At 37.2% G+C, this 26,422-nt stretch overlaps 3 protein-coding genes across 3 annotated transcripts; all 3 read right to left on the reverse strand.

Moving 5' to 3' along the window:
• Positions 1-917: 917 nt before the first annotated feature.
• Positions 918-6,165, reverse strand: LOC112590570 (fatty acid synthase-like). The gene is made up of 9 exons (XM_025307575.1): positions 6,109-6,165; positions 4,997-6,003; positions 4,575-4,816; positions 3,682-4,375; positions 2,756-3,587; positions 2,072-2,529; positions 1,698-1,952; positions 1,377-1,631; positions 918-1,293 (listed from the first exon to the last, which is right to left on the reverse strand). Exons 1-9 carry the CDS (start codon positions 6,143-6,145, stop codon positions 1,192-1,194), a joined length of 3,882 nt encoding a protein of 1,293 aa, XP_025163360.1. The 5' UTR covers positions 6,146-6,165; the 3' UTR covers positions 918-1,191.
• Positions 6,166-7,469, reverse strand: LOC112590580 (fatty acid synthase-like). The gene is made up of 3 exons (XM_025307589.1): positions 7,119-7,469; positions 6,732-7,036; positions 6,166-6,509 (listed from the first exon to the last, which is right to left on the reverse strand). The coding sequence occupies exons 1-3, from the start codon at positions 7,451-7,453 to the stop codon at positions 6,166-6,168; spliced, it is 984 nt and encodes a 327-aa protein (XP_025163374.1). The 5' UTR covers positions 7,454-7,469.
• Positions 7,470-9,621: 2,152 nt separating this feature from the next.
• LOC112590571 (fatty acid synthase-like) lies at positions 9,622-25,056 on the reverse strand. Its single transcript, XM_025307576.1, has 4 exons — positions 24,776-25,056; positions 24,414-24,664; positions 23,718-23,949; positions 9,622-10,047 (listed from the first exon to the last, which is right to left on the reverse strand). Exons 1-4 carry the CDS (start codon positions 24,945-24,947, stop codon positions 9,788-9,790), a joined length of 915 nt encoding a protein of 304 aa, XP_025163361.1. The 5' UTR covers positions 24,948-25,056; the 3' UTR covers positions 9,622-9,787.
• Positions 25,057-26,422: the final 1,366 nt, after the last annotated feature.

Raw genomic sequence — 26,422 nt, forward strand, 5'->3', positions numbered from 1 at the left:
CGTATCATTGGCGAAAAGTGAACGTCTTTGTGAACATATTATTCCGCGGTTGGTAATAAGTGAACATCGTGGGTCGCGGAATATTCAACGGCTAATGATACATAATGATCATTATGCGGATTATTCCGCTTACGGATGCAAATGGGTTAATTTAAGCGAGAAAAATACTATTTACCGGCAGCAGAACCCGGCATGTACTTCTGCTGCACGATAATGTGCGGCCACACACGGCAAAGTGACCGTGGAACTTATCTGTTTTTTGAACTGGAAAATTCTCCTACATGCGGTTTCTTTTCCAGATCTTGGCCCTACGGATTATCACCTATTCCGGTTGCTTCAGCATCACTTTGTGTATTCCCACTTTCAATCTCCAGAGAAAGTCGAAAGGAAGCATCGATGACTTCATTGAGTTTAAACCACCGTCCTTTATTGAAACGGGATTTGCCAGCTGCCTGAAAGATGGCAGAATATATGGAAAAAGGTGGGGAAGATTAACAAGTTAATCGTTTTTTTAAAAGATAGGATAAATATTAAAATCCTGCTAAAAAGATATTGAACTTATGTATAGACTTAATAACAACTCAATAATTGAGATTATCACAAAACAGTAATTTATTATTAGTTTTAATCCGTTCTATTTCTCTACGAATTCCTCGTACTGAGTCATAAAACACATTGTATATGTAAATACAAATTGTAAATAATATCAAATAAGAGAACCAGCTTCAATGGCTGTGATCTTAAGATGTATTATTTATATAGAGGATATTTTCCTGAGTAATTTTCAAAGATTTTAGTCGCTGCTCATTGTTTATTAATAAATGAAATTAACAAACGAGTTTCATTAATAGAGCTTGTTTTTCTGACACAGTGTAAGTTAAAAATATATTAAACAGTACATATGAGATGTGATAAAAGGTGGCTCGGCGCCTTTTGAAAGGCGCTTAAGAAGGGTAATCTTGAAAATATATGTAGAAATTAAGGTCAATGGAGATAGGTTCCCTCTTCCGGTATATTTACCATAAAAAATTATAAGAGAATACAGAAGCTTACATCAGTTTATACCAGTTTATTAGATTTTATCATTGCTTTGTTTACAATAAATGTCTGCGTATCCCTGTTCACTTTCCACCTTAACTCCTTCGATTTAATTAAAATCGCGAACTTTTCAACATTATAAAACTTAATTGCTTAAGACGATATTTCATTAATAATATCAGCAAGTTCATTGCTTTCCAACATCGTGAGATGATTACCTTCGACATAGCGGACTTGTACGTTACCTTTGGTTATCTAAATAAATGGTTAACATTGTCGTCAATTGATTTTCAAAGATGAAAACTTCGCATTGTTACGTATCATTGCATCAAGAATACCTTATTCAAGCCGTCATGTTCATCTGCAGAAAGTAAATACGGCATTGTGGGTTTTAGTAACAATATATGTGATTTCAGTGGCGGCAGTAAAGACGCATTATATTCGTGAATAGCGACCAGATGCTTATAAATTGTTGTATAATAAGTCCTGTAATTTTCAACCGAAGTCGCTGGTATAATTTCGTCTGGGAGACATTCGATAAAAGCATCCAACTTCTTCTCCCACGTGTCGTGCTTGGACAATTGTATTAAAATCTGTTAACAGTTATTGTTATTATTATATTTTATATTATAACAATAAACTCATTTTATACAACGTACCGATGTATTATTGATAGAGTAAAATAAATCCAGAACATTTAGGAGAATATTGTTTTGAAACTCCTGGAGATTGGTGAAAGAAAAATGATGTTCTTTCATAGTTTTCATATAGTCAGGCGTGCCATCGATTAATACTAAATATCCTGTGAAATTTCTGGCCTCCAACAGTCTCATTACCTCGATAGCAATTAATGTCCCATACGAGTACCCAACTATTATGAATTCTGCGGAATTCTCTATCTTCGATATTATATGCTACAGGAAAGATATAAAAAGTCTTTGTATTACTTTTTAATCGATATAATCCGATATCAATCTGGAATGGATTCATTGAAATATCGAACAGATACCTTCTCTGTTATATTAATACGTACAGGTATTAGAGTGGCAGCCGACTGCAGCACGGATTCGCTCATGGGGATATTATTTGCTCCGTGTTGCAAACATGTAACGGGACTTTTAATTTTCGAGGCCAATGAATTAAATATGCTTGCGCAACCTTCGATTCCTGGTAGAAGAAATATTTGCTTTTTGCTCGCCTCATTTCTTGTAGTCATCTCCAAGCAAACATCTGGTACGATATCTAAACTGCTCAATAAATGAATCAAAAATTTTTCACCTGGCGGATCGAATATTTCAGTCTGCTCGAAACGCTTGTCTTTGTTGGCCATATTGTGGAGTTTCTCGAAAGTGAGACTTCGAATGTCTTGTGCTGTGAGATAAACATCAAATTCTCGCTCCAACGTTTGCTTGACCTCCACCGCCATCATCGAGTCCATACCGATCTCTGACAATGGAGTGCGATGTCCGACCGTTTTCACGTCTTTCACTCCTAGACGGGCAAATACGGAAAAAAATAAGGCTCTTGATTTCTAGCCACGGTCGCTTATATTCATTTATGACAACAAAAGGCACGGAAAAAACACAACATTCAGATCACATATAGAGGAAGCAATGTATAATTAACCATAATTCATTAGCTATATCTTCAATGTTTCATCGCGAAAATCTCGAAACGTGCAACAGATTTATTATATATATAGAAAGAAGAAGATTACCCATGATACTAGCTACGGTCTCCAAAATATCCATTACTCCAGCTAATTCCGCACGCTTCTCAGCCACGACCATACTGCCCACGATCGGTCGATTTAGTATCATAAAAGTGTCCAATGACTCAAGGCAGGACTGAATTTTCTGTTGCAAAGTACCGCCGATAATCAGTTCCTTATTATCCTCTTGCATATCTGCTACGAGGCCCACATCACCCACCGCACCCCACTGTATAGCCATCCCAGGTAATCCGTCCTGTACTCTCCTCTCACATATCCTCTCCATGACAGAATTGGCCATACCATAATTTGTTTGTCCGGCGTTTCCTCGGCCACACGAGACGGACGAAAAGACGATAAAATGCCGGAGATCAGGACACATCTTTCTGGATAGCTCGTCCATCATCTTCGTGGCCATTGCCTTCGGCTTGAATGATTCTTTAAAGGACTCAGCGGTTTGATTCTTATAAATCGAGTCTTTCAGCACCACGGCAAGATTGAATATAGCATCCACCGGTCCCATTTCAGCGGCAGAATTCAAAATGAACGCACAGTCCTTGCGATCGGACGCATCAGCACCCGCGATAATTTGCACATTCACCCCGTAAGATCTCCACAGTTCCATCCTTGAGCGCTGATAACCGTTACGCAGCCCAGTGCGCGAAGTTAGAAGAAGATTCTTTGCTCCGCGAAGAATCAGCCAGTCGGCTAATTCCAGACCGAAGCCGCCTAGGCCGCCTAAAATGATGTAAGACTTGTGAAGCTTGCAGAAAAATCGTGGATAAGCGAGAACAGGAAGACCTAATGGCTCGTTTTCATCGTGTATCTTTATCAGGATCTGAAAATAAGAAAAGTAGTAGTAGAATTTCATATGATCGTTCACGGAGCGCCAACAATAAAAAGAAGAAACTTTTGTCTGCGCGAGAAATTACCTTTCCTATATGCTTGCCAGCTGCCATGTATCTAAAGGCAGCTTCTACTTCGGTCCTTTCGAACACTTTCCTCGGGAGTGGTTTTATCGAGCCGTTTTTCAGGCCTTGCAGCATATATTTATATACAATTTCGTTATTTTTCGTGCTGGAATTTACTATATTGTCTAACATAATCGAATGCAAACTGATGCCTTTTGCAAAAATCTTCATGTCTAGGGTATTATCGGCAATCAAGTCATATTTTCCTATTTCTAAGAATCGTCCGCCTTTCGCCAAACATCGAACAGACGCCTGAAGTTTTTCTTCAGCTAAGGAATTTAACACAATATCTACCCCTTGACCGTGTGTCTGCTCAAGGATCATTTGTTCGAAACTTGTGTCGCGAGAATTGCCGATATGATCGTCAAGGATCGAAGGGAATGTTTCTCTAACGAATTGTCGTTTCTCCAAAGTCCCGACTGTCGTAAACACTTCGCATCCTTCGTGAAGTGCCAGGTGGATTGCAGCTTGACCAACGCCACCGGTGCCCGAATGAATGAGAACTTTGTCTCCTTTCTTCATCTTTCCTTTCTCGTAGAGAGCGTAGCAGCTTGTGGCATAAACACACGGAACAGTGGCAGCGTCCTCGAATGTCCATTCATCGGGAATAACCCAAGACAGAAAGTGGTCATGTATTACAACATTTGATATTCCTCTAGAAAATAATAAGCAATTTCGCTTATTTTAACGTTGTCTTTCAATCATGTGAAAATTGGCATCATAAAAAAATTAATAATGTGTCTGCATTAGTGCAAAATCTAAAGTTTAATAGAATAGTATCGTTATAAAATGTGTATTTTCGATATAATAATAACAAGTTTTAACAAATAACATTTCGAATTATATTATCTCACCTGTCGGAACATATTGCCATCATTCTCTGTCTAGACCCATTATAACCAACAAGCTCAAAGCCTAAGAAAGAATCAATATCTCGTCCAATCATTTGAAAGGATTCCAACGCCATTTTGCCAGTTGCTATCATAACATCTTTGAAATTCAGTGTCGCGTAAATTGTATGTATAACATTTTCACGTTTAATTTTGGGAGATACCTGTCCTTCGACCCAGCGGAATGTGCTCATATCACCCCGAATCTAGTAAAAATTAAGTTCGTTTTATAACTTTGTACTATCGTTAATATTGTATTTCTTGTACAGGAATGTATTTTATTTGAAATGAATTGCATTATTTCGATGTTTTACCGCGCAAGGTTCAACAATGTTTTATGTAAATTCTTTTCCGTGCCGTTCTTGTTGTCGTGAATGTTTACGTACCCCCTGAGCGACATAACCGCATTGCACAGGTATCAGTTTCGGCGGCGGTAATGATAAGTGTCTGTAAGAGCCCCAAATATTTCCGGGACGTAAGACATTAATTGGTAAGTCCAGTCGTAACTGATTCATGTAAAAAGGTTCTTGCAAGGAGAATTTGGGCGCGTCCTTATCTTGGATGAAGACGCATCTAACTGATTCGCCGCCTGGCTCCTTTCGCAAACAATTTACAAACCCTAATATACCGCAAACAGAGTCGTCTTCAGCAACGAGTGTTATTCTTGAATTCGTCCCGTAGTCCGCGTCCATCGCAGATTTGAGCTTATCGATCCACGAAAACTCGTAATTGTTTATACGTATGACTTCTCGTCTCGTTATAGCGCTTTCCGCCTTTCTCAAAAGCAGCACTGTTTCTCGTTCTGTGCGTTTTTTCAAAATGATATTTAAATTGTACTGTTGCAGTAGCTCGTTGTCATATGTGACGTTGAGATCCTCTCGAGTAAATAGAAAACCACCAGCCATTACATTGGATAATAAGGAACGTGCACCTTTCGCCAATATCCCAACGCCAATGACCATTAAAAACGTATCGCCATTCAATATTTTGTGAGGCTGTATGACTGATAGACCTTGAGGTAAGGAGGAGCTGTCAAATCGGTTCTCCTTTGCAATTAAGGTGAGATTAGGTCGCACTAACGGCAAGTTGTTTAGAACCATGTGAACGATTGGAGTAACTAAATCCTCCAGCAGAATCTTGTCGTCGTCCTCAACGATCTCAACCACTTTGACGTTTTTCAAATCGTAATATTCAAGAGCGATATGTACCGATAATTGCACTGCATCTTCCAAGGAGATCGTGGTATGATCGCGGTAAGCAATGAACTTGTATTCCTCGTGTACAGGTTCAACTTGTGCTGGCCGGCGGGATATGACCATGGACTTTAGTCCACAAATTTCTATTCCTCCGGATACAATAGCTTCGAAAGAATCATAAACGCGTACGGGTACATCTGTAAAAGATGAGCATTATCGAGATGAAAGAGAGGAAACCTGTACAATGAGCGCATTAAGTCGGAATACGAAATTTGTTTTAAAAGTAAACTAAGCAGACTTACATCTTTCCTCCACTAAGAGTTTGCGTATCAGTGTCATATGATATTCGGGATCGATTACTAATTGCGAATTTGAGTCGGTACGTAAAGATTTCTCGAGTCGAGCGACTGAATTTTCATTTGTAACATATTGTCCATAAACGACACCCATTTCGTCGACCACTTGATATGCCCTACGCTCCCATTAATTGAGGCGCTCTTCAATGAGCGAAACAAGTCTCTATATTGATAGCCCCGAAGTCGTAGTTCCTTGTAAATATCTGAAGTGTTCATGTATTCCTCAGCATTGTCATCCTTAGATAGGAACTGGACAGGTATTTTCTCATTCGCAACATCATCAGGCACCCTCACAACTCCACTGACGATCACATTGCCTCCCTCTATAATCTCGAAATTATCACTACCTATAAGAATATTACAAGAATTATTACAAGATAATACTGCTCTCTCTGAAATCAACACTGCCGGTTTGTTTTTTGTTGTGAGTTTAATATCGCTGCGACTTTGCGATGATATTCTTTTCTTTCTTATCGTCGGTTGTATACAGTTAATAATTAATATTTATCATAATGTCCTTGAAAAGAAATATCGAGAGACAAGGCTGTAGTAATTGCAAAAATATTTACATCCTTGGATCACAAGAGTTAATTCCACTTCGTCTTTTTTCGATAGGTGAGTAGCACGTAGGAACTTAACATTTTCAAATACAATCGGTATACTCCTATGATCAATGCCTTTCAACAAGCCAATTGTATTCCAAATTTCGTAAAGGTAACCCATAGCCGGTAACAAATTTCTCCCATCGATTATGTGACCAGACATGTATTCAAAGTCTTCGTCACTGGTTTTAATAGTGATGACTCTTTCCTTGTCGAAAATTCTATTTTCGCCTTTATAATGGTATAAGTAATAATCCTCAGAGTGATCCCATCTGCAATATTGTCTTGGAGTTAGTCATAGTAATGTAAACAAAGAAATGTGATTCATTTTTTGATACGCAGGAAGAGACGCACCTAATGAGAGGAGATATCATTGGTGTTCCGCGACTAACAGGAAATTGAACTGGCGGATACAAACGTGCAACCTGTGGCTGAAGTCCTACATTATAAAGATCTCCGATTCCTTCTAAAAAGTCTTGTATGGTATGCTTCTGGCCGCGTTTATACAGAGAAATCAACGTCATCGTTGACTCCAGCGAATTTGGTATGATCAACTGAAAATCATTTTGCGGCACTGTCGGTAATATGTCGACGAGTATCGTATCTTTCGGTAACAAAGCTGCCATTTTTTTTGATAATATTGGATACAGTATACTATCCGCGTAATATTCTGCAGTAGTCTCGAACATGTCGCGTTCACTTCGTGGCCTGCCGATTGTGTTACACTGTGGCGTTTTGAAGGTTGCGATGGTAATATCTGGCTGAAATGTTCCAACAGTTTTGACCTAACAATGCCAAGGTACTCGGATCGACTCTCAGTAATGTCGTCGACCTAAGAAACAGTGATTAATACTGTTATGCATGGCTTTATAAATGCATATAATGAGATATCTCCTCCACTAAGAAAAGCGGAAAAATAGTAATTAAGAAATTCTAAAATCTTTGAAACCTGCAACTTGGCCTGCTCGTATGCTGTGCCTATGTAATACGCCGCCAAATTGTTTCTCGGTAGTAAAACGTCCATAACGTATTCGCAGATAAGTTCACCAATGGTGACCTTATCGTATAATCGGACAGGACACCAACGTGTGTTAAGAGATCCACTATTCCAATCTACAATGTTATTCGTAAAAGTACTCGCTTTTAACTGAGATGTGTTACATTATATGTTAACATGATTTTATATAGGTAAGTGCCTATGTAAATACACGCATTATATGATATGTATTTAGCACATGTGTATTTAGATAAACCAGATTCGGACCAAATAATACAAATATAAAACAAATAATCTTTCTTTCTTATACCTGTGTGGCAATGGTTGCGACGCATGATTTTATTATGCTGTTGCAAGTAGTTTCGTTTTCGTTCATTATAATATCCGTGACGCATATATCATGCTGCTTTAATGTCTCATTACATTTCTCAATTGCCTTGGCAAACACAGGTAGTTTCATCAGTTCTTCGATATATCCAAATGAAACGTAAATGAGATTTTAAAGGCATTGCACACATGAGGTTGTACATATATAATTCATTAAATTTATGTAGTAAAGTTGCAAAATCGTACCTACGTTATGCCATTCAACTTCTATTCCCGAGAACAAAAAGCAAATTGGTCTTTTTAGGTATGGGTATTTTTCAACTTGTCTTATTTTGTTATAAGCAGCTTTAGATCCGGCTANGCTTGCCAGCAAAAAACAAAAGGTTTTTTGCATCGTATTGTGACTGGAGACGAAAAGTGATATATTTCGATAATCCCAACGAAGGAAATCCATTAGCGACCAGGAAAAACCATCCACATCATACCACAAGCGGAATATTCACGGCAAGAAAGTAATGCTCTGTATATGGAGGACTAGAAGGGTGTAGTGTATCATGAACTTAAAACTTAAAACAGAGCCAAACCATCACTGCCGAACTTATCAACAACAATTGATCCGTTTAGACAACGCATTAAAGAATAAGCCGGAATATGCAAAGAGACGCGACAAAGTGATCTTCCAGCACGATAACGCTCGGCCACATGTTGGAAAGATTGTGAAGGCCACCTTGGAAGCACTTGGCTGGACGTTTTATCTCACCCGCCGTATTCACCAAACATTGCTCCATCCGATTATCACTTGTTCGGATCGATGGCACACGGGTTTTCGGACCATCACTTCAACAATTATGAAAATAGAGAAATGGCTCAATGAATGCATCGCTTCGAAGGATGAGTCGTTTTTCCGTCGGAATGCAACAATTGCCAGACAGATGGGAAAAAAATAATAGCAAGCGATGGCAAATATTTTAATAGTGTACTTTTTCATGTTTTTTCATACTAAAGTCTTTTTTGGAAGAAAAAACGGACCAAAATTAATTCGCACACCTAATAAAACTGGACATGTATATGAAAAAAATTAAATATTGAAAATACTTCTACTTTCAAGTAGAAAAGTTTTTATCTAAAGTCTATAAATTGTAAGAAATAAAATACCAAAGTAACGAATCAGTATAATTATGATGATAAGTTATATGGTATGTGATTAAATTTCGGTCATTTATATTTGTTGTGTAGATTTGCTTTCTTGTATTTTTATTTTAAACTTTATTATTTAAAAAGTGATTTTGCATTCAAAGTTTTTATATAAGAATATATTATCACACATCTTTTTTAATATTAAGTCATCCATGTTATTAAGTTTCATCATCTGAAATTTTTAAGTGCACCATTGGATAGAGTGACTCCAAAACTCTGAACGTTCAATTTCAAAAATATCAAACACCAAAAATATCAAAATATAGTGTTATATCCTTCACTAGTTTGGTATTATTTTTTGTGTAGTATTGAGTTTCCGCCAGTTAAAGCATTAAAATACGTACTTTAGCTATTTGACAAAGACCACTAGCAGGTTCCGAATGCCCGAGATTTGACTTCACCGAGCCCACCAACAAAGGAGTAGTTCTCTTTGAACATAAAACCTGATCAATGGCATTAATTTCTATCGGATCTCCTGCTAAAGTACCAGTGCCGTGGGCCTCTAAGTAGTACAGCTCTTCGGGTGGGATGCCGCAGTCGTCATAAAGTCTTTCAATAATTCCTTTTGTATGCTCAATGAAGGAAACGTAATCCCCTCTGGCTTCCAACCATCGCAATTAGTTTTAGAGTAGATTAGAGTAGCATAAATTCGTTTCGCGTTCTTTGCTTTCTGCAGGTACACTACTGTGATTGTTTCACTGCGCATATAACCGGTACCGGTAGCATCGAAAGGCTTGCAATAACCATCAGCGGAGAGGACTCCTGAAATTGTTCAATCGACTAACAATAAAGTATTCTTTTGTTGGGTTATCGTCATTATTTTCTATACTTAAATCAGTGAATAAGTTATTGATTCCATCAATGACATCTGACATCACTAACGAATCAGTGAAACAGTGCCAAACGTGCTACGCAATCAGCAAGGCCGGTAAAATTCATTGATTCATTAGCGGTACATCGTTATTCATTTTTATTTCTTAATGATCCCCAAAAGCACGCAATGCCTTTTCATTATCTTATCAATCTTATGTATCAATTTATATAAGTTCAATATCACTCAGATAGCCAAACCTGTGCGAACAAATTTCGAGCAAAGTTTACTATGAATTTTTGATGGCAGATTGGTAACAAATTTGACGCAGGATCTGTATTATCAAATTCTGTTTCCAAACTGCCGCCAAATACGCAACAGAGCTTGCCGCAAGTTACCCGGCAGCAGTCCTTGACCCCAAAACGAGTTGAATGTAGACACAGATGGCTATGGTTTTAATATGGGGTTTTCATTGAAATTGCTGCAAATTTGCGGTCAATTTGTTTATTGGACCAGTAAAGAGATTTATACTATCTTCATTATTGGTAAGTTGATAAGTAAAATTTTTACATTATAGAAATAAAAACTAATATTCGCATGTTCTTATACAGTATATATTGCATGCATGTACCAATCAAAATTAGATTATATAAGAACTATCAGATAAGTTTTCTTCTTCATTTAACTATGGGCCCGAGATTTCAATCTCTCTGTCCACTTCAAGTTAAGTCAGATAGTTTTGAATAGTTGTATAATCATATAGATAAACAAAAATTATCCAAATTGTTCTTTTTATATAAATGTAATTGATTAGTTTTTTTATACATATGGTTACGTAACTAGGCAAGTTTGTCTGAACAAACCAACAACGTGATAGGAAAGCTCTCGTGTGTATCATTATTTTATTTCAGCACAAAATGGTAATTAGTAAGTAGATATTTCATAATTCATGATTCGATCTCTATCATAATAGTGCGTAAAATATAATAGCATTTTGTTTTGGCTATCCGGAAGAAATAAAAATATCTCTTGTGCACCATTGTTTCTGAATTCTCCCTACTAAAAAGTAATGTGATAAAATATAAAGGATATAAATTAAAAAGGACGATATTCAGTCATATTATGACATATTTCTCATCATACATTAATAATATTCATTATTAATATCCAATGCAATATTTTTAAGAACATTACTATAGTTCCAAAACTAAGCAAACATGATTAAATATTGATTATGGACTTTCTTCTACAAAGAAGAAATACTCCAGAACAGCAATAAAGAGCAAAGCATAATACATAAGGGAAAGTACTAGAATTTCAAGTAGTGACATAGTATCCATCCACGAATCTCTTTTGGAAGGAATGGTTCGGGTGTATTGTGCAAAATGTATCTTGGAAACTCTGCTTTTAAATAAAATTTGTTTAAGCATACGATATAATTATTCTGATTTGTATTTTGGTTCCAGGTATCGTAGATGAGACATAAGTTGCTATCCGAGGGCAATGAAGAATCAACTAAAAACTGTCTTGAGGAAGCTTTTCAAAATAGAAAACAATGGATTGTATTGGTTCAAAAAATCATTGCGTTTATTTCCGATAGATGGCTTTAGTTACATATTTAATATATTGAACGCATGTATAAATTGATGAACCCATGCGCATTTGACAGTTAACACTTATAACTTCCATCAAGGAAAAAGGTGCGCGAATCGATCAACAATTATTCTTTCTATAACGTTTTGAAAATAAAGAAACAACACGAGCATTTTCGCCAAGTTTTATTTCATTACTTCCGAAAAGGAAAGAACGCTGTGCAGGCTTGTGAGAAGTTGCGTAAAATTTATGGTGACGAAGCCCTAAAAGAACGCCATTGTCAATATTGGTTGTTTTTTGTTAGTTTTTCGTCTGATGACTACAGCGTGAAAGATGCACCTCGCTCAGGTCGGCCATCGGAGGTTGATGATGATAAATTAAAAGCATTAATTGAAGCAACGTTCTCCCATTCGTGAGCTCGGTTCATTTGAAACAACTTGATTACGTCAGTAAGCTTGATGTTTGGGTCCCGCACGAATTGAAAGAAGTTCAACTCATAAAACGCATAGACATCTGAGATCAACTTCTGAAACGTGAACATTTCTGAAACGACCCATTTCTGAAACGCATAATTACTAACGATGAAGAATGGATTGTACACAACAATGTGAAGCGAAAGCGATCGTGGAGCAAGCGCGATGAGCCAGCTCAAAGCACATATAAAGCAGACACCCACCAAAGAAAGATGAAGCTCTCAATCTGGTGGGATTGGAAGGATGTGGTGGGTGGTTTTCGATCTTTTACCAAGAAATGTTACGATCAATTCGGACTATCAACAGTTCGACAAATTGAACGAAGCAATAGCAGAAAAGCGGTCAGAATTGAGAAATCGCAATAGTCTTTCATCATGATAACCCTCGACCACACACAGGTTTGATTCTAAATTGATGTTAAATACTTGGATTTTGCGGAGTTATTCTAAAAATACATTATTTTTTAAGTTTTTTCGCTCAAACCGTCATTTTGAGGCAGCCATCTTGAATTCACATTTTCACCAATGCATACCTTGAAAGTTCAACATTTTTGAGACAAGATGTACACTTGTATCTGTATCAAAGTAACGTTTTTGAAACGAAATCAAGCTTAAAAAAATAAAATTGTCGATCTTTCACGACTTTTTCCCAAAAATTCCGCCATATTTAATTTTATTGTAAATCTAAACGAATTCTGATGCCGGAATTTTGTAGAACGACCCCAACAACATAAGGAAATGCTATTCTAACCTTATATAATATGTCTCTCTACGCAAAATACAGTTGCAAATAAGGCTAATATTTTAGGACTTTTGGGCGTTAATGAGTTAATACAGATAGGAAATTTTTCGAGAATGGAATTATGAAGTTTACCGAAAGATGGCAGAAGGTCATTGAACGAAAAGGGCAATATCATTGATTAATTTTTATTCTTTGTATAAAATAAATGGTCTTGAAAGTCACTAGAAAAAACAGAAAAAACAATGAATTTTTTGTTACGTCTTGCGGACTCCGCGTATTCTAGACTTCTTTTATAAATAAGGGAAATTGAATTTATTATTACTTATTATATGGCCGGATACGCTCAGGCATGTTACCACACGACACGATCTCTGGAAGTTTCGATGCTCCGGAAATATTAACAATCTTGAACCAACTCCGATCTTGTTTCCCACGCGCTTAGTCAACGAAAACAGTATCGCGACATCCTTCTTAGAAATATCGATATTTCCTTTTCAAGATTGCTGCCACGTTTTTTTTTAACAAAAGACTCTCGAAATCCTCTTATTGCCACATGCATCTCCTACAAAATTATCTTAAAGACACTGCGACATATTCTTAACCCCACCTCTAAAAAACATTCGAAGCACAGTCCTATAACCATATTTGGGCATGAAAATTAGATTTCCGAAACAATTCCCTAAAACCCCACTCTCTCAACCGAGCTAACGTTTTGATAAAAGCCAAAAGGCCAAGACACTTCTCGACCGACCCGCAGCCGGGACAGAAACTTCTCTTCAGCACCCCTTCAGGGTCTCCTAACAATCTAGCCTACTAGGCTTAGACAGATCAGTATTTATTCCAGTTGTTAATTATTCTGTGCAACGATCTCGTGCATTTTTGGACCATCGTGAGCAATCCAGCGGAAACCAGCTTCCTATTCTTGGCGCAAAACTTGAGTCCATCCTCACAGACACAGCAATTACACTCTTCATTTCCGACAAATAGCATAGATCTAGCAGTAAGTTATTTATTTTCTTTCTTTTACCTGAGTGATCTCTTTCCTTTTCATTTTTCTTCTTTTCTTCTCTCTCTTTTCTTTTCCTTTTCTTTTTCTTCCTGTTCTCTATCCCCCTTAGCATTCCTCCTTGTGATTGTGAAATTCGGTGTCAGTGGCCCAATCTTCTCGATCTCAATCAGACATAACGAACACGGAATTTTGCTCAGACCGCGATTGTTATACATATATGTATACGTACATATTATAAAATCTTACAAATTTTATTTCATTGTGAACTTCCGTCTAATCATCAATAAAACAAGTTATTTGTAATTGTAAGCCAATCACGTTTTCCAACTAATTATTCACAATAAAAATTCTCCCTTCCCTCAACTGTCGCTCACGGTCCTATCCCAGGTAAAGGGATTCAATTTCTTGACCTAAATAAAGGACCACCGACGTACGTCCGCGCCAGATAAAGGGGTCATTCCGATCCTTGATCTGCACCGCAGACTTGCGAGTACGTCGGAGCTTGTGAAAGCAAGCATCAAGTTGCGTTCCTCCTCCAGGACGTAATATTTTGAACAATTCAATATAACCTGGCCCTATTACATCAAGTATTTTTAAAAGATATTTACGTCTTCTAGACTACCAGAGTGAAGAAAGTTTCAATTTCAGAAAAGAAATGCAGATTATGATTTGTTTATTTTTTAGATAGAACAAGATTTCATTGGTATTTACCCAAATTATGTGGACAACTTTTTTAGCAAAATTTTTTTCCTTTTATACTAATAAAATTGTTACTTATGCTACATAGTACAGGCCAGATATCATGAGGAGGACTAACGATCTTTCTGTTCATAATGGTAGATGATTCGAAAGAATAAATTGTTTCTATTTACTCTTAAATCTACTTATTGGTCAGTGTAGTTCTGACTGAAAAGTAAAATTTTTTACAGTACCTTTTATTATCAAATGCTTTACAAACTCTGATCGTTCTTAGTATTTTCTTGCTTCCATCGAATTTGAGAAAAAATAATAAAAGAAAAAACGAAAAAAAAAGTAATGGCAGGAAAATAGTGAATAGTTCTGTCATTTTCTTACATTTTAATTAGATGATGTTTTTTTTTAAAGTAATTTCCTCTTCATCTCAGTTACAAAAAGAAGCTGTAAATATTCTGACTATTAATGCCGAAGTATCAAACACTCATCTCATAAAGATTTCGCTAGTAAGTTTTTAAACTTTTTGTTGCTATGTGTCTATGATAAGAAGGATATTGTTATGCTCCCGTATATACGCCTTGCCGAACGTGGAATGTGTAGGCGCTCATCTTAGCAACCGTTGTTACGGTTGTTGTTGTTGTTGACAGCAAGGGTAACTTTCTGTGGAGCGATCGAGCGGTTCGGTAAAATTACGTTGAGAGTTTGTAACGTTCGCGCCTCCGGGTTCGCTCTCTTTATTGACCCGACCCTGCGTTGCGATCGTTGGCAGCGAATCGCGCGCAGAGATTTTATTAGGAGAAGGTGAGTAATTAGGCGTCGGTTTTCTTGGTGTGTGCGTATGTGTGACTGTTAGATTACTTACTCGAAACTTTCGATCTTCTGCAGGCGCTTTGCAGACTTTCTGACGGCTATTCCTAGACGATGAATCTCCTCAGACTCTTCGAAGACTCTCCAAAAACTGTCCTCTTGTCAAAAACTGTCGAGATTATATACTCGTCTTGTCTCGTCTTCGGTTCCTTTCGTTGATTAATCCGATTTTGATCGGGATTAATCGTGATTATGCGGCGTTCGCCGAGGATCGTCTCGGCGGCGCCGCGAGTTCGGCTCGGCGGCCGATCGCTCCCGAGCGTTGCTGCCGGGTCTTCGGCTAGACTCGGGTGAGCGCTTCGAACGGCTTGAAGACAGCGCGGGTCGAGGGGTGCGCGCTCAGCTGACTGCCGCGTGATGTTCAGCGGCAGTCAGCGTAACGATACGATCGCTTGGATGTACTTGGATGTTACAAGTTTCCTTTGAATAATTGTTCTTGTTTGCAAGCCTTGTACAAAGTTTTGTTTATATTAAAGAGTTCTTATTATTTGTTCACGGGAGTGTTGCTTACTATTTACGCGGGAGATCGTGAGTGAGAGGAAAACGACGCTTGAACGTAACATTTCGGGGGCTCGTCCGGGATGAATTCCGGTGACGCGTCAACGGCGTCTGTGTCAGGAATACAATTAAGAAAGAGGCCTCGTGTAATGACGCCGGAGCAGCCAAGTGAAGTGGAAATGTTGCGGGCCATACGTGAGGAGCTGAACTCGTTACGCGAGGAAAGGCAACGGCAGCAGGCACGAGAGGCCGAATTCCAGTCTCAGCTTCTTCAGCGGGACGAAGCGCTGAAGCGTTTAGAGGAGCGTTTGATCCAGCTAAGTTCTTCTAATAATATTTTTCCGAATGAAGTTAGTTATCCGGTAGGTAGTACGCAATTAGATCTCGGGTTTAAATTAAAAACGGATATTTATGACGGAAGCGTTCCTCTTCATGAATTTATGACGCAGTTTGATTTAATTGCGCATTCAAATGGTTGGAGCGATTCGGCCAAGACTGTGGCTCTTGTTTCGTGTCTTCGAGGAAAGGTACGCTCAATTCTTGACGGGAACATGGAAATCGGAGCGATTTCGTTTTTGGAGATTAAGGCGAAATTAGAATTACTTTTTGGAGAGGGGCTCTCGGCTCAGTCATATTATTTACAGTTCACTAATCGAAAACAAAAATTCAATGAGGATTACGCGTCTCTTGGAAATGAGATTGAACGGTTGGCACGTTTAGCGTATGCGGAGTGTGATTCGCGGTGCGAGATAAAATAGCATGCGCGCAATTCATTTCTGCCTTGTCGGACGATTTTGTTAAACAAACGTTACAGTCAGAAGGGGTAAATTCATTAAGATCGGCCGTTGAGAGAAGTATAACAATAAAAACTATCCAGAGAAATAATTTCGAAAGGGAGTACCGGAATAACTTTAAGAACGTCAATAATTTTTCAAGGAAAAATAAAAATTTCGATAGAGTAAAGAATAAGCAGATAAAGGGTTTCGAAGGAATCTTTGGGGAATAGTAAGGGAATTTGCGGGATAATCGTGGTAAGCGACTTAGTAGGAAAGAATGCTGGCAATGTGGCGCAAGTAGGCATTTTCGGTCAGAGTGTCCTTCATTAGGTCATAAGGAGAAGGGAAACTTGGTTGGGTCGAGCTGAGTGGGGGGAGCTCGACTATTAGTAAATGTATCCCCGTCAAAAGACTGAATAAAAATAAATATAATTTTTCTTTTAGGAATGGTAGAGTTGTTGGGAAAGAAAGTTCTTTTTCTTACAAGGGTTTAGTGGATGGAGAGGTGTGTAATTTTAGAATTGATACAGGTTCCGATATTTCTTTATTTAGTGGAAAATTGGTAAAAATTTATACATAGCGTTTTCCAGTTAGAAATTATTTTCTAAGATATCCGACTGAGGAAGAGGTAATTAAGAGTGCATTATAAAGTGCTTGCAAGAGTAGATGTAGGTAGGCATAAAGTAGAATTTCCTTTCTTTGTAGCTGACATTTCTGATGATTGTATTTTAGGTGTCGACTTTTTAAAGAAGTTTCAATTTGAAGAAATTTTTGAAAAAGAATTTACTATCAAGATCCGACCGGAAAGGGAGATGTTTATTTGTTCTCGTGTAATTTCGGAGAGTAAGGTTCCGATTTTTCCGCAGGAGCTTTTTGAAAATAGTTCGGAAAGATTGGATGTTCCGCAGAAGGAGGAAGATCTTTGCTTCTTTCTTAGGCGATTTTCAAGACGTTTTTGCAGAAGACGTTTCTGCTGGAAACTGTAAAATTTTGGAGCATTCTATCGATGTTTCTGGAGCTAGGCCAATTAAGCAAACTCCTAGGCGAATTCCAATTCATATGCGTCAGGAGGTAGAATCAATTATTGAGGATATGAAACGCCAGGGTATTATTGAAGAATCGCAAAGTTCTTGGGTTTCTCCTGCGGTCATGGTTAGGAAGAGGGATGGTTTGCTTAGGTTTTGTGTAGATTACAGAGAACTGAATGCAGTTACTATTAAAGACTGTTATCCTTTACCAAGGATGGATGATATCCTTGATCAGCTTTCAGGTAATTCTTGGTTCAGTACCCTAGACCTTAAGAGTGGTTATTGGCAAGTTGGGATTCGTCCTTCAGATAGGGAAAGGACTGCATTTTCGATTGGAAATGGTTTGTGGCAGTTTACAGTGACGCCATTCGGTCTTTATAACGCACCGGCTACGTTTGAAAGATTAATGGAAAAGGTTCTTCGGGAGGTGCTTCATAAAATTTGTTTGGTTTATCTAGATGATGTTATTATTTTTGGCAAAACTTTTAAAGAAATGTTGAAAAACTTACGAGAAATATTTATTTGTTTAAGTAAGGCTAATTTGAAAATTAATCCTAAAAAGTGTTCTTTCTTTAGTAAAAATAGTTAGGTATTTGGGTTACATTATTTCTAAGGAAGGGGTGACTACAGATCCTGAAGAGATTTCTGCGGTAAAAGACTGGCCGATTCCCCAGAGCAAGAAGCAAGTTCGGAATTTTTTGGGATTCTGTTCTTATTATCGGAAATTTATTAAGGGATTTTCAACATTAGCAAAGCCTCTTTATAAATTGACTGAAAGTCAGGAAAAATTTATTTCGACAAAGTCAAGTCAGGAAGTTTTTGATGCTTGATCTTAAGCAGATTCTAATTTCTTCTCCGGTGCTCAGTTTCCCTTCTAAAACGGGAGAGTTTATTTTGGATATAGATGTTTCTAAACGAGATAGGAGCAGTTTTGTCACAAAATCAAGATGGGGTTGAAAGGGTTATTGCATATTTTAGTCAGGTTTTAAATAAATCGGAACGAAATTATTGTGTGACCCGTCGGGAGTTATTAGCAATAGTTAATTCTATAAAATCTTTCCATCATTATTTATACGGTAGGAATTTTTTGGTTAGAACTGATCATAATTCTTTACATTGGTTAACTTCTTTTAGGGGATTGGAAGGACAACTAGCTCGATGGTTAGAGAGATTGCAGCAGTATGATTTCCGGATAGTGTATCGAAAGGGAATACCGCATCAAAATGCAGATGGGTTATCTAGATGTGCTCTGCCATGATGGCTGCAATTATTGTGATAAGGTGGAAGCTAGAAAGGAATCCAGTGAGGAAGGCTTAATAGCTCGAATAGTTTTGCAGGAAGATGTTCTGGAGGAGTGGCGTAAGGAACAATTTGAAGATTCAGTGGTCTCTATATTTTTGCGTGCTAAAGAAAAAGGAGAAATTCCACTTCGTGAGGATTTGGCCAGTCTTGAATCTTCGGCCAGGGTTTATTTTTCCTATTGGGATGCTCTTTTGACAAAAGCTGGGGTTCTTTATAAGAGGTGGGAATCTCCATATACTAAACTCGTTATTGATCAAATTATAGTTCCTCGTACTCGGGACAAATTTTGAGAGCTGCTCGTGACACGCCTACAGGAGGTCATTTCGGGATCAACAAAACTCTGGATAAAATTCGTAAACGTTTTTATTGGGCTTCGTGTAAGCAAGATGTGGAAAATTGGTGTCGGAGTTGTAATATTTGTAATGCAAGAAAGGGTCCCTTTGGGAAGGGTAAATCTCCGTTGCAAATTTACAATGTCGGTGCTCCATTTGAAAGAATTCAGATGGACATGTTGGGTCCTCTTCCATATTCGTCTTCAGGGAATCGTTTTCTCCTGGTAATAGTGGACTGTTTTACAAAATGGGTCGAGGCTTTTCCGTTAAAAAATAATAGGGCTAAGACGGTGGCGGAAGTTTTTGTTTATGAAATAGTTTCTAGGCATGGCGTGCCATGCGAATTGCATACTGATCAGGGAAGAAATTTCGAATTGAAAGTTTTTCAGGAAATTGTTCGTTTATTGGGAATTAAGAAGACTAGAACAACTGCCTTACATCCCCAGTCCGATGGTCAGGTTGAACGCCAGCATCAGACAATTTTAAATTATCTGTCAAAATTCGTGGCAGAAAATCAAAGGGATTGGGATAAATGGATTCCTTTGTGCGTGTTAACTTGTCGGTCATCAAGACATGAGGCTACAGGTTTTTCTCCTGCGGAGTTGTATTTTGGTCGGGAACTTCGGCTTCCCATGGATTTATTGCGAGGAAGTCCATCTGAGAATAGGGATAATAACGCAAGGGAATGTTATAGTTGGAAATTCAGAGAAAGACTGGATGCGATCCATCGCAGTGCGAGAGAACACTTGAATCTAAAATCTTTGTGAGTAAAGGATCTATGATCAGAAAGCTAAGCGGATTAATTTCAAAATAAAACAAAAAGTTTGGTTATTTAATCCTCAAAGAAGGAAGGGAAGGGCCCCGAAATTATAAAATAATTGAGAGGGGCCTTATGAGATTGTCAGGCAGCTTAGTGAGGTAGTTTTTGGAATTCGCAAATCGGCTAGGCATAGACAAAAGGTTGTTCATTCACATAGAATAGCTCTATTTTTGGAAAGATAAACCCTTAATTCTATTTTTTTTTGTTGCCAGGATGGTCTTGGGTGCTTCTGAAGTTTTGGTGTGGTTTTGACGTTCAAAGAGGAAAATGGGATTGGAAATTAAGCTGAAAATTTACAGTTTTCCGGAATATGCTTGTTAGTCGTCCAATGGAAGAAGACCGTCTCGCTCGCGGTTTTTTTGGGCCCCGTGGTTTTTTCCGCGGGATTGAGGGCAAATGCCGAGACGGTGACAAAAAGAAATCCTTTAAGGATATTAGAGACCACGGGGAAGTTATACTCCCCCCCTTTTTATCCGAAGACTTCGTCAAGACTGGAAGGACGAAAGAAGAGATTCGGACGGCGTTCAAGGAGGGCTAGCAGTTCTTAGACTTTGAAGGAAACCGGAACAAGAAGACTGGCCCAAAAAGTCCTGGAGACTGATCATCTCCTAGAGGACAGGGATAGAAATGATCTTCTGAAGACGAAGAATCAAGATCCTCAGAATCCTTGATTGAGATCAGAAATTCATGGAGTCCGGTAACCTGTAGCAGCAGCTCAGGGTAGGACAAGAGTCATGAAGATCTCTGGAGTCAAGGGAGAGAATGACATTGCCTAGGAGAATTGTCGGGAGGACAATTTGAAGAGACGGGGGGCAGTGTTACGTTCCCGTATGTACGTCTTGCCGAACGTGGAATGTGTCGGCGCTCATCTTAGCAACCGTTATTATGGTGGTTGTTGTTGTTGACAGCAAGGGTAACTTTCTGTGAAGCGATCGAGCGGCTCGGTAAAATTACGCTGAGAGTTTCCTCTGAATAATTGTTCTTGTTTGCAAGCTTTGTACAAAGCTTTGTTTATATTAAAGAGTTCTTGTTATTTGTTCACGGGAGTGTTGCTTACTATTTATGCGGGAGATCGTGAGTGAGAGGAAAACGATGCTTGAACGTAACAATATATTACAAAATATTGCTATATATTTTCGTTTTATAGGAAAGAACAAATTTTCGTCATACTGAGAAATTAATGACTGAGACAAATGGCAACATGCAATTGTATGTTATATACATCCAAAGTAAACAAAGAAACACTTTCATTCCAAGGTGACGGGTGGTTTTCTAATCTTCTGTGTCCGTTGCTAAGCAACTCCGATTGTAGCATTTGATCTCTATTTAAATTATATAAAATATTCCACGTTTTATATCCATCTCCACTTTTAAATTTTTATAATTTCTTTGAAAGCTATATTTATCAAATTAATATTAATCCATCAAATATTGTTACTTCCTTACATATTAATATTTGCAACGTGGAAATTGGAAAGTTAAGTAGCAGTGGAAAAGAATAATTTTGATTTATATTTATCGATATAATATATCTAATAATCTAATCTTATTTATCTAATAATTTAAATATCTAATTTATGTTATGAAATTTATCGTTATAATGTAATATAATATTTATCGCAAAATGTAATATTTTTAATCAGCTGTCAGTTTGCTTTGCAATTTCAATATAATAATTCATTTGTTATATCATATCAGAAACACATAGAAAAAAGAATTAGTTACAAAGTTTTATCCTAAGTATGGATGGTTAAGATCATTTATATAGCAAAAGTTATAATTTAGTAATAGTAGCAAAATCTTTTCATAATTATTACTAAAATTGTGTTTTAAAATTCATCGCTAGCCCTGAAAATCTATGTAACATATATTACATGTACTATAGACTTTCAGTGTTAGCAGTGAACACAGTTTTAATAATGATTACAAAAAATTTTGCTATTATTACTAAACTATAGCTCTCGCTATATAAATGACCCTAATTAATCATAATTACAACAAAATCTTTGCAGATATTCTTTTATTCGCGCAATATATTCTACACTAATCAATAGGTAAATTTTTCACTGATTAGATCAATATACTTTCGCTGACTCATTCAGCATTTCCAAGTTTCACTATTTTACCAGCTGAATTTCACTGATTTTCAGATATATTGGTTTGGCAATTAAGTAATTGCGGTTTTTTTTAAAGAAAATAAAAGACAATTTTTTCATGGAACGAAATAACTTTATGCAGTAATGTATTGTCCATTTTTATCAATGATCTTTTGTCATCTGTCAGGCAGCATAATTCCACGTTCATAAATTTCTGGCTTTTATCGGTAAAAAACTGAACCAAGTGCGATTTGACATCATCATTATTGAAATTTTTACCATTCAAGAAGTTTCGCAAATAACGAAATAAATAACAATCTGATGGTGCAAAGTCAAAACTATATGATGGATATGGCAACACATTCCAACCATGCTCCAATAATTTTTGCCGAGTAACCAAAGTATGTGGCCTTGCATTGTCATGGTGGAATACAATACAACTTTTCGATTTGCCAGTTCTGGTCGCTTTTCTTGAATTGCATTCAGTTTGGTTAGTTGTTAAATGTATACATTTGAATTGATCGTTTGGTTGCGGGGTAAAATGTCAACAAAATGTCTCCACGATCTTTTTCGATTGACATTGTTGTAAACAACCCATTTTTCATCGCCAGTTATCAATCGTTTCAAAAATGGGGCATTTTCGTTACGTTCATAAGCAAATCGCAGATGTATTGTGTTAAGTGAATTTCTTTAAATTCATGAGGAACCCATAAATCGAATGTTTTTACATAACCAAGTTATTTTAAACACTTTTCAATGCATGTATATGATACATCAAGCTTCTCTGTAATCTCACGTGTTGTGCTATAACGATCCACGTCGATTATTGCTTTGATTCGGTCTACATCAACTTCGCCTGGACGACCAGAGCGTTGTTCATCTTTGAGTGAAAAATCACCAGAACGAAATTTAGCAAACCAATGTTGATACTATCGTTCTTTTAAGGCTTTGTCACTATACACAGCATATAACTTTTTTTGAGCTTGCGTTGCGTTTTTTCTTTTGCGAAAATAAAAAAGGAAAATATGACGAAAATGCTCGTTTTATTTTCCCATTTTTCAACCGAACAATTTTTCAGCCAAACAAAAACTACACAACCGATCGATATCGAATTTTTTTATTGAATGCTAATTGAAATACCAACTATCAAACAGCAATATGGGTTTGACTTTTTGGATACGTAGATATACCTAAAAATTCGACTATCGTCATTTGTCAGTAAAATCTGCAATTACTTAGTTGCCAACCGAATACATACTGACACTAATAATGCATTTAGTGAATACTTACAGACAATCAACGACTATTCACTGTTTCAGATTTAGAGAGAATAGCACTTAAGCGACAAATCTCTTCACAATGAATGATCATATTTTCAAGTTCAAGCACTTACCGAGCTGAAAAAACTGAAGCGATGTATAAGGATGAAGACATAGGTTGACACCACCCACGATAGCTGCATCACATTCTCCACTTCGTATCATTCTGTAAGCTTCTGCAATAGCGAAGTGGCTTGAACTGCAGGCTGTGTCCACGGTATAAGATGGTGCGGTAAGGCCGAGCCAGTGAGAAATGCTGTTCGCCAACCAGTATTTACTGCAGCCAATAATTGGGTATCCAGCTGCCTAATTGGAAGTAAATTACGTTCATATTAGTCTTTATCTCTTATTTCTTTACTTTCCTTACCCCCTACATGTATATGTTCGTGCTTATGTATATGTAAAATAAACTTTTTATTAGTTATAATACAAAAGAGTCTCAAACAATGTGTGTTTCAATGTGAATTAACTGTTTTCATAGCCTCGTCTAATCGTGTAACACTATCTAGTGTTTAATATTTGCAACGTTCTTATCATTTCTCTATATTGGATATTTAATAAGTTCCGGCATGATCAAATATTTCGGAACTAAGACCACAGTTACCGTTATAATATTTCAAGAAATATATATTTGAAAGAGAACGGTACAACATTTATTTGTAATATTATTACGTTTATTTGTAATATTATTATTCCGAAAAGTTTCTTTTCCGTAATATTCGGCTGTTTAAAAACTGCTTTCATATCCTTAATATCATAAAGTATTATACTTCAGTCTTGTAATAAAGGATCTCGTTGGTCGCTTCAGAGTAACATGATCCTATGAAGACACCAGTTTTTGTCCCTCGCAATTCTTTGGGATTTATTCCAGCGTCGATAATCGCTTCGTAGGTGTGCTCGAGCAACATCCTGCACATGGGATCGGTAACATGCGCCTCCTCAGGTGAAATATCAAAGTATTGCGCGTCGAACTTGTCTGCATTATTAACTTTCCCCATTCGAGTTGGCATATCATAATAAACTATAAAAATTCCAAACGTTCATGTTCTGTACTAAGAATATAATCTGCTGAATTTCGATTATTTTTTCTTTTTGCCTTTTGCGTAGTATGTATTATAATTCGTGTGGTTACCATTACTCCACCGTCGATTGTCGTCCGAACCGAAATCCACTTTGTTCAAGAGATTTTCTTGCAACTCCTTCATATTGTTTGTTTCAGGAAACCGACCAGCGATACCGGAAATCACAATTTCTTCACTCGGAGGAACTTTTACATATGAGTTATATCTTCCGCTAGCCTCCATACTTTCGTCCCACTAACAGATCTTTTCGTACAGAAGACGGAGTGCAAAATGTTTTCTACTTCTTCGGACAGAAACAAATATAACGATCAAAAGAGGTGTTGAGTGAATCTACCATCTACAATCTACAAGCAATCTTCCCGCGTGAAAGAATTTTATTTAACCCATTTGCATCACAGCTCTAAATACGCAACTAACTTCAGAAATCTGAAACGTTCAACTGACAGTCGGCCTGTATCTTCGCGTATTAACGCACATCATTGACGAAGAGTGAACGTCGTCGTGAACGTATTGTTCCGCGGTTGCTGATAAGTGAACGTCGTGGCTCGCGGAATATTCCGCAGCTAGTAATAAGTGACGATCATTATGCGCGGATTATTCCGCTTGCGGATGCAAATGGGTTAATCAGAGACACGGTCGTATCTCGCGCCAAGTTCATGCGCAGCAACGGCGAGGCGGATGTATTTATACGCGACGTGTCTAAATTGGGAAATATCGCCGATATCGGATTTCAATAACGGCTGAATGGATTGATTTCACATTAAGCTTAATCGATAGCTTGGGGACGAATTATATAATGAAAGTAGTTTTATTTTTGCGCTACGTATCCTAGGATCAGAATTATTACGATGCACAGTGAAAAATGTGAAACTTCTTAATAAAAAACGTTGTCGTCGTCGGAATTGTCCTTTTCCAATTTCTAACACAAGAAGGTACGTACTAGTAACGCTTGCAGTCGATAACGCGCGAAGAGTGTGTACACCAAATCGCGTTTCAATCGTTTATTGAGTGTTATAGCGCAATAGTGTAAACTTTAACATTAGTAAACTTTAGCGCAATAGTGTAAACTTTAACATTAGTAAACTTTAACATTAGAAGGACCGGATTTGACGATTCCTTTAGAAAGATCGTAAGAGCCAATTTGGCTCCAAGCATACCTTTTCGTAAATTACAAATAGAAAGAAATTAAACATATAGGTAATTATAAAATTTAAAGTTTTAACAGTAATATCATTAACTTATTGAACAAAAAATTGTTAGTTATATTGAATTTTTTTTAGTCTTTAGTGAAAAACTAAACGTGAAGTACAACGCCGTTATGTACTACAGAAAAGGCATTTGTACATAATTTTCTTCGTACATTTACCGCATACAAATTTTTTACGCGAATAACATTTTCCAACTTTATGGTTTATTTTGCAGTTTTTTATCTGACAAAATGGTCGTTTGCCTGAAGCATCGTCGGATTCAGTTTCTTCTCCAGTTGTATTAAAATTTTAGGACTTTCGTCTTTGGGCAACATATGGCGCATTTAACTCTTCCGCGAGATTTTGTAAAAAGATTCTTCTTGATTTGTTTTATACATAACTTCTTTGTATATAATCCATGCATTTATAACAACAAAATCCAAACTATTATAACCAATATTATAAAAAATATGAACTGGCCAACGGCGAGATGTTATATATACATATCTA

Source organism: Harpegnathos saltator, unplaced genomic scaffold (genome assembly GCF_003227715.2).
Source record: "Harpegnathos saltator strain DR-91 unplaced genomic scaffold, Hsal_v8.6 scaffold91, whole genome shotgun sequence".
In the NCBI taxonomy this organism is placed as follows: Eukaryota; Metazoa; Arthropoda; class Insecta; order Hymenoptera; family Formicidae; genus Harpegnathos; species Harpegnathos saltator.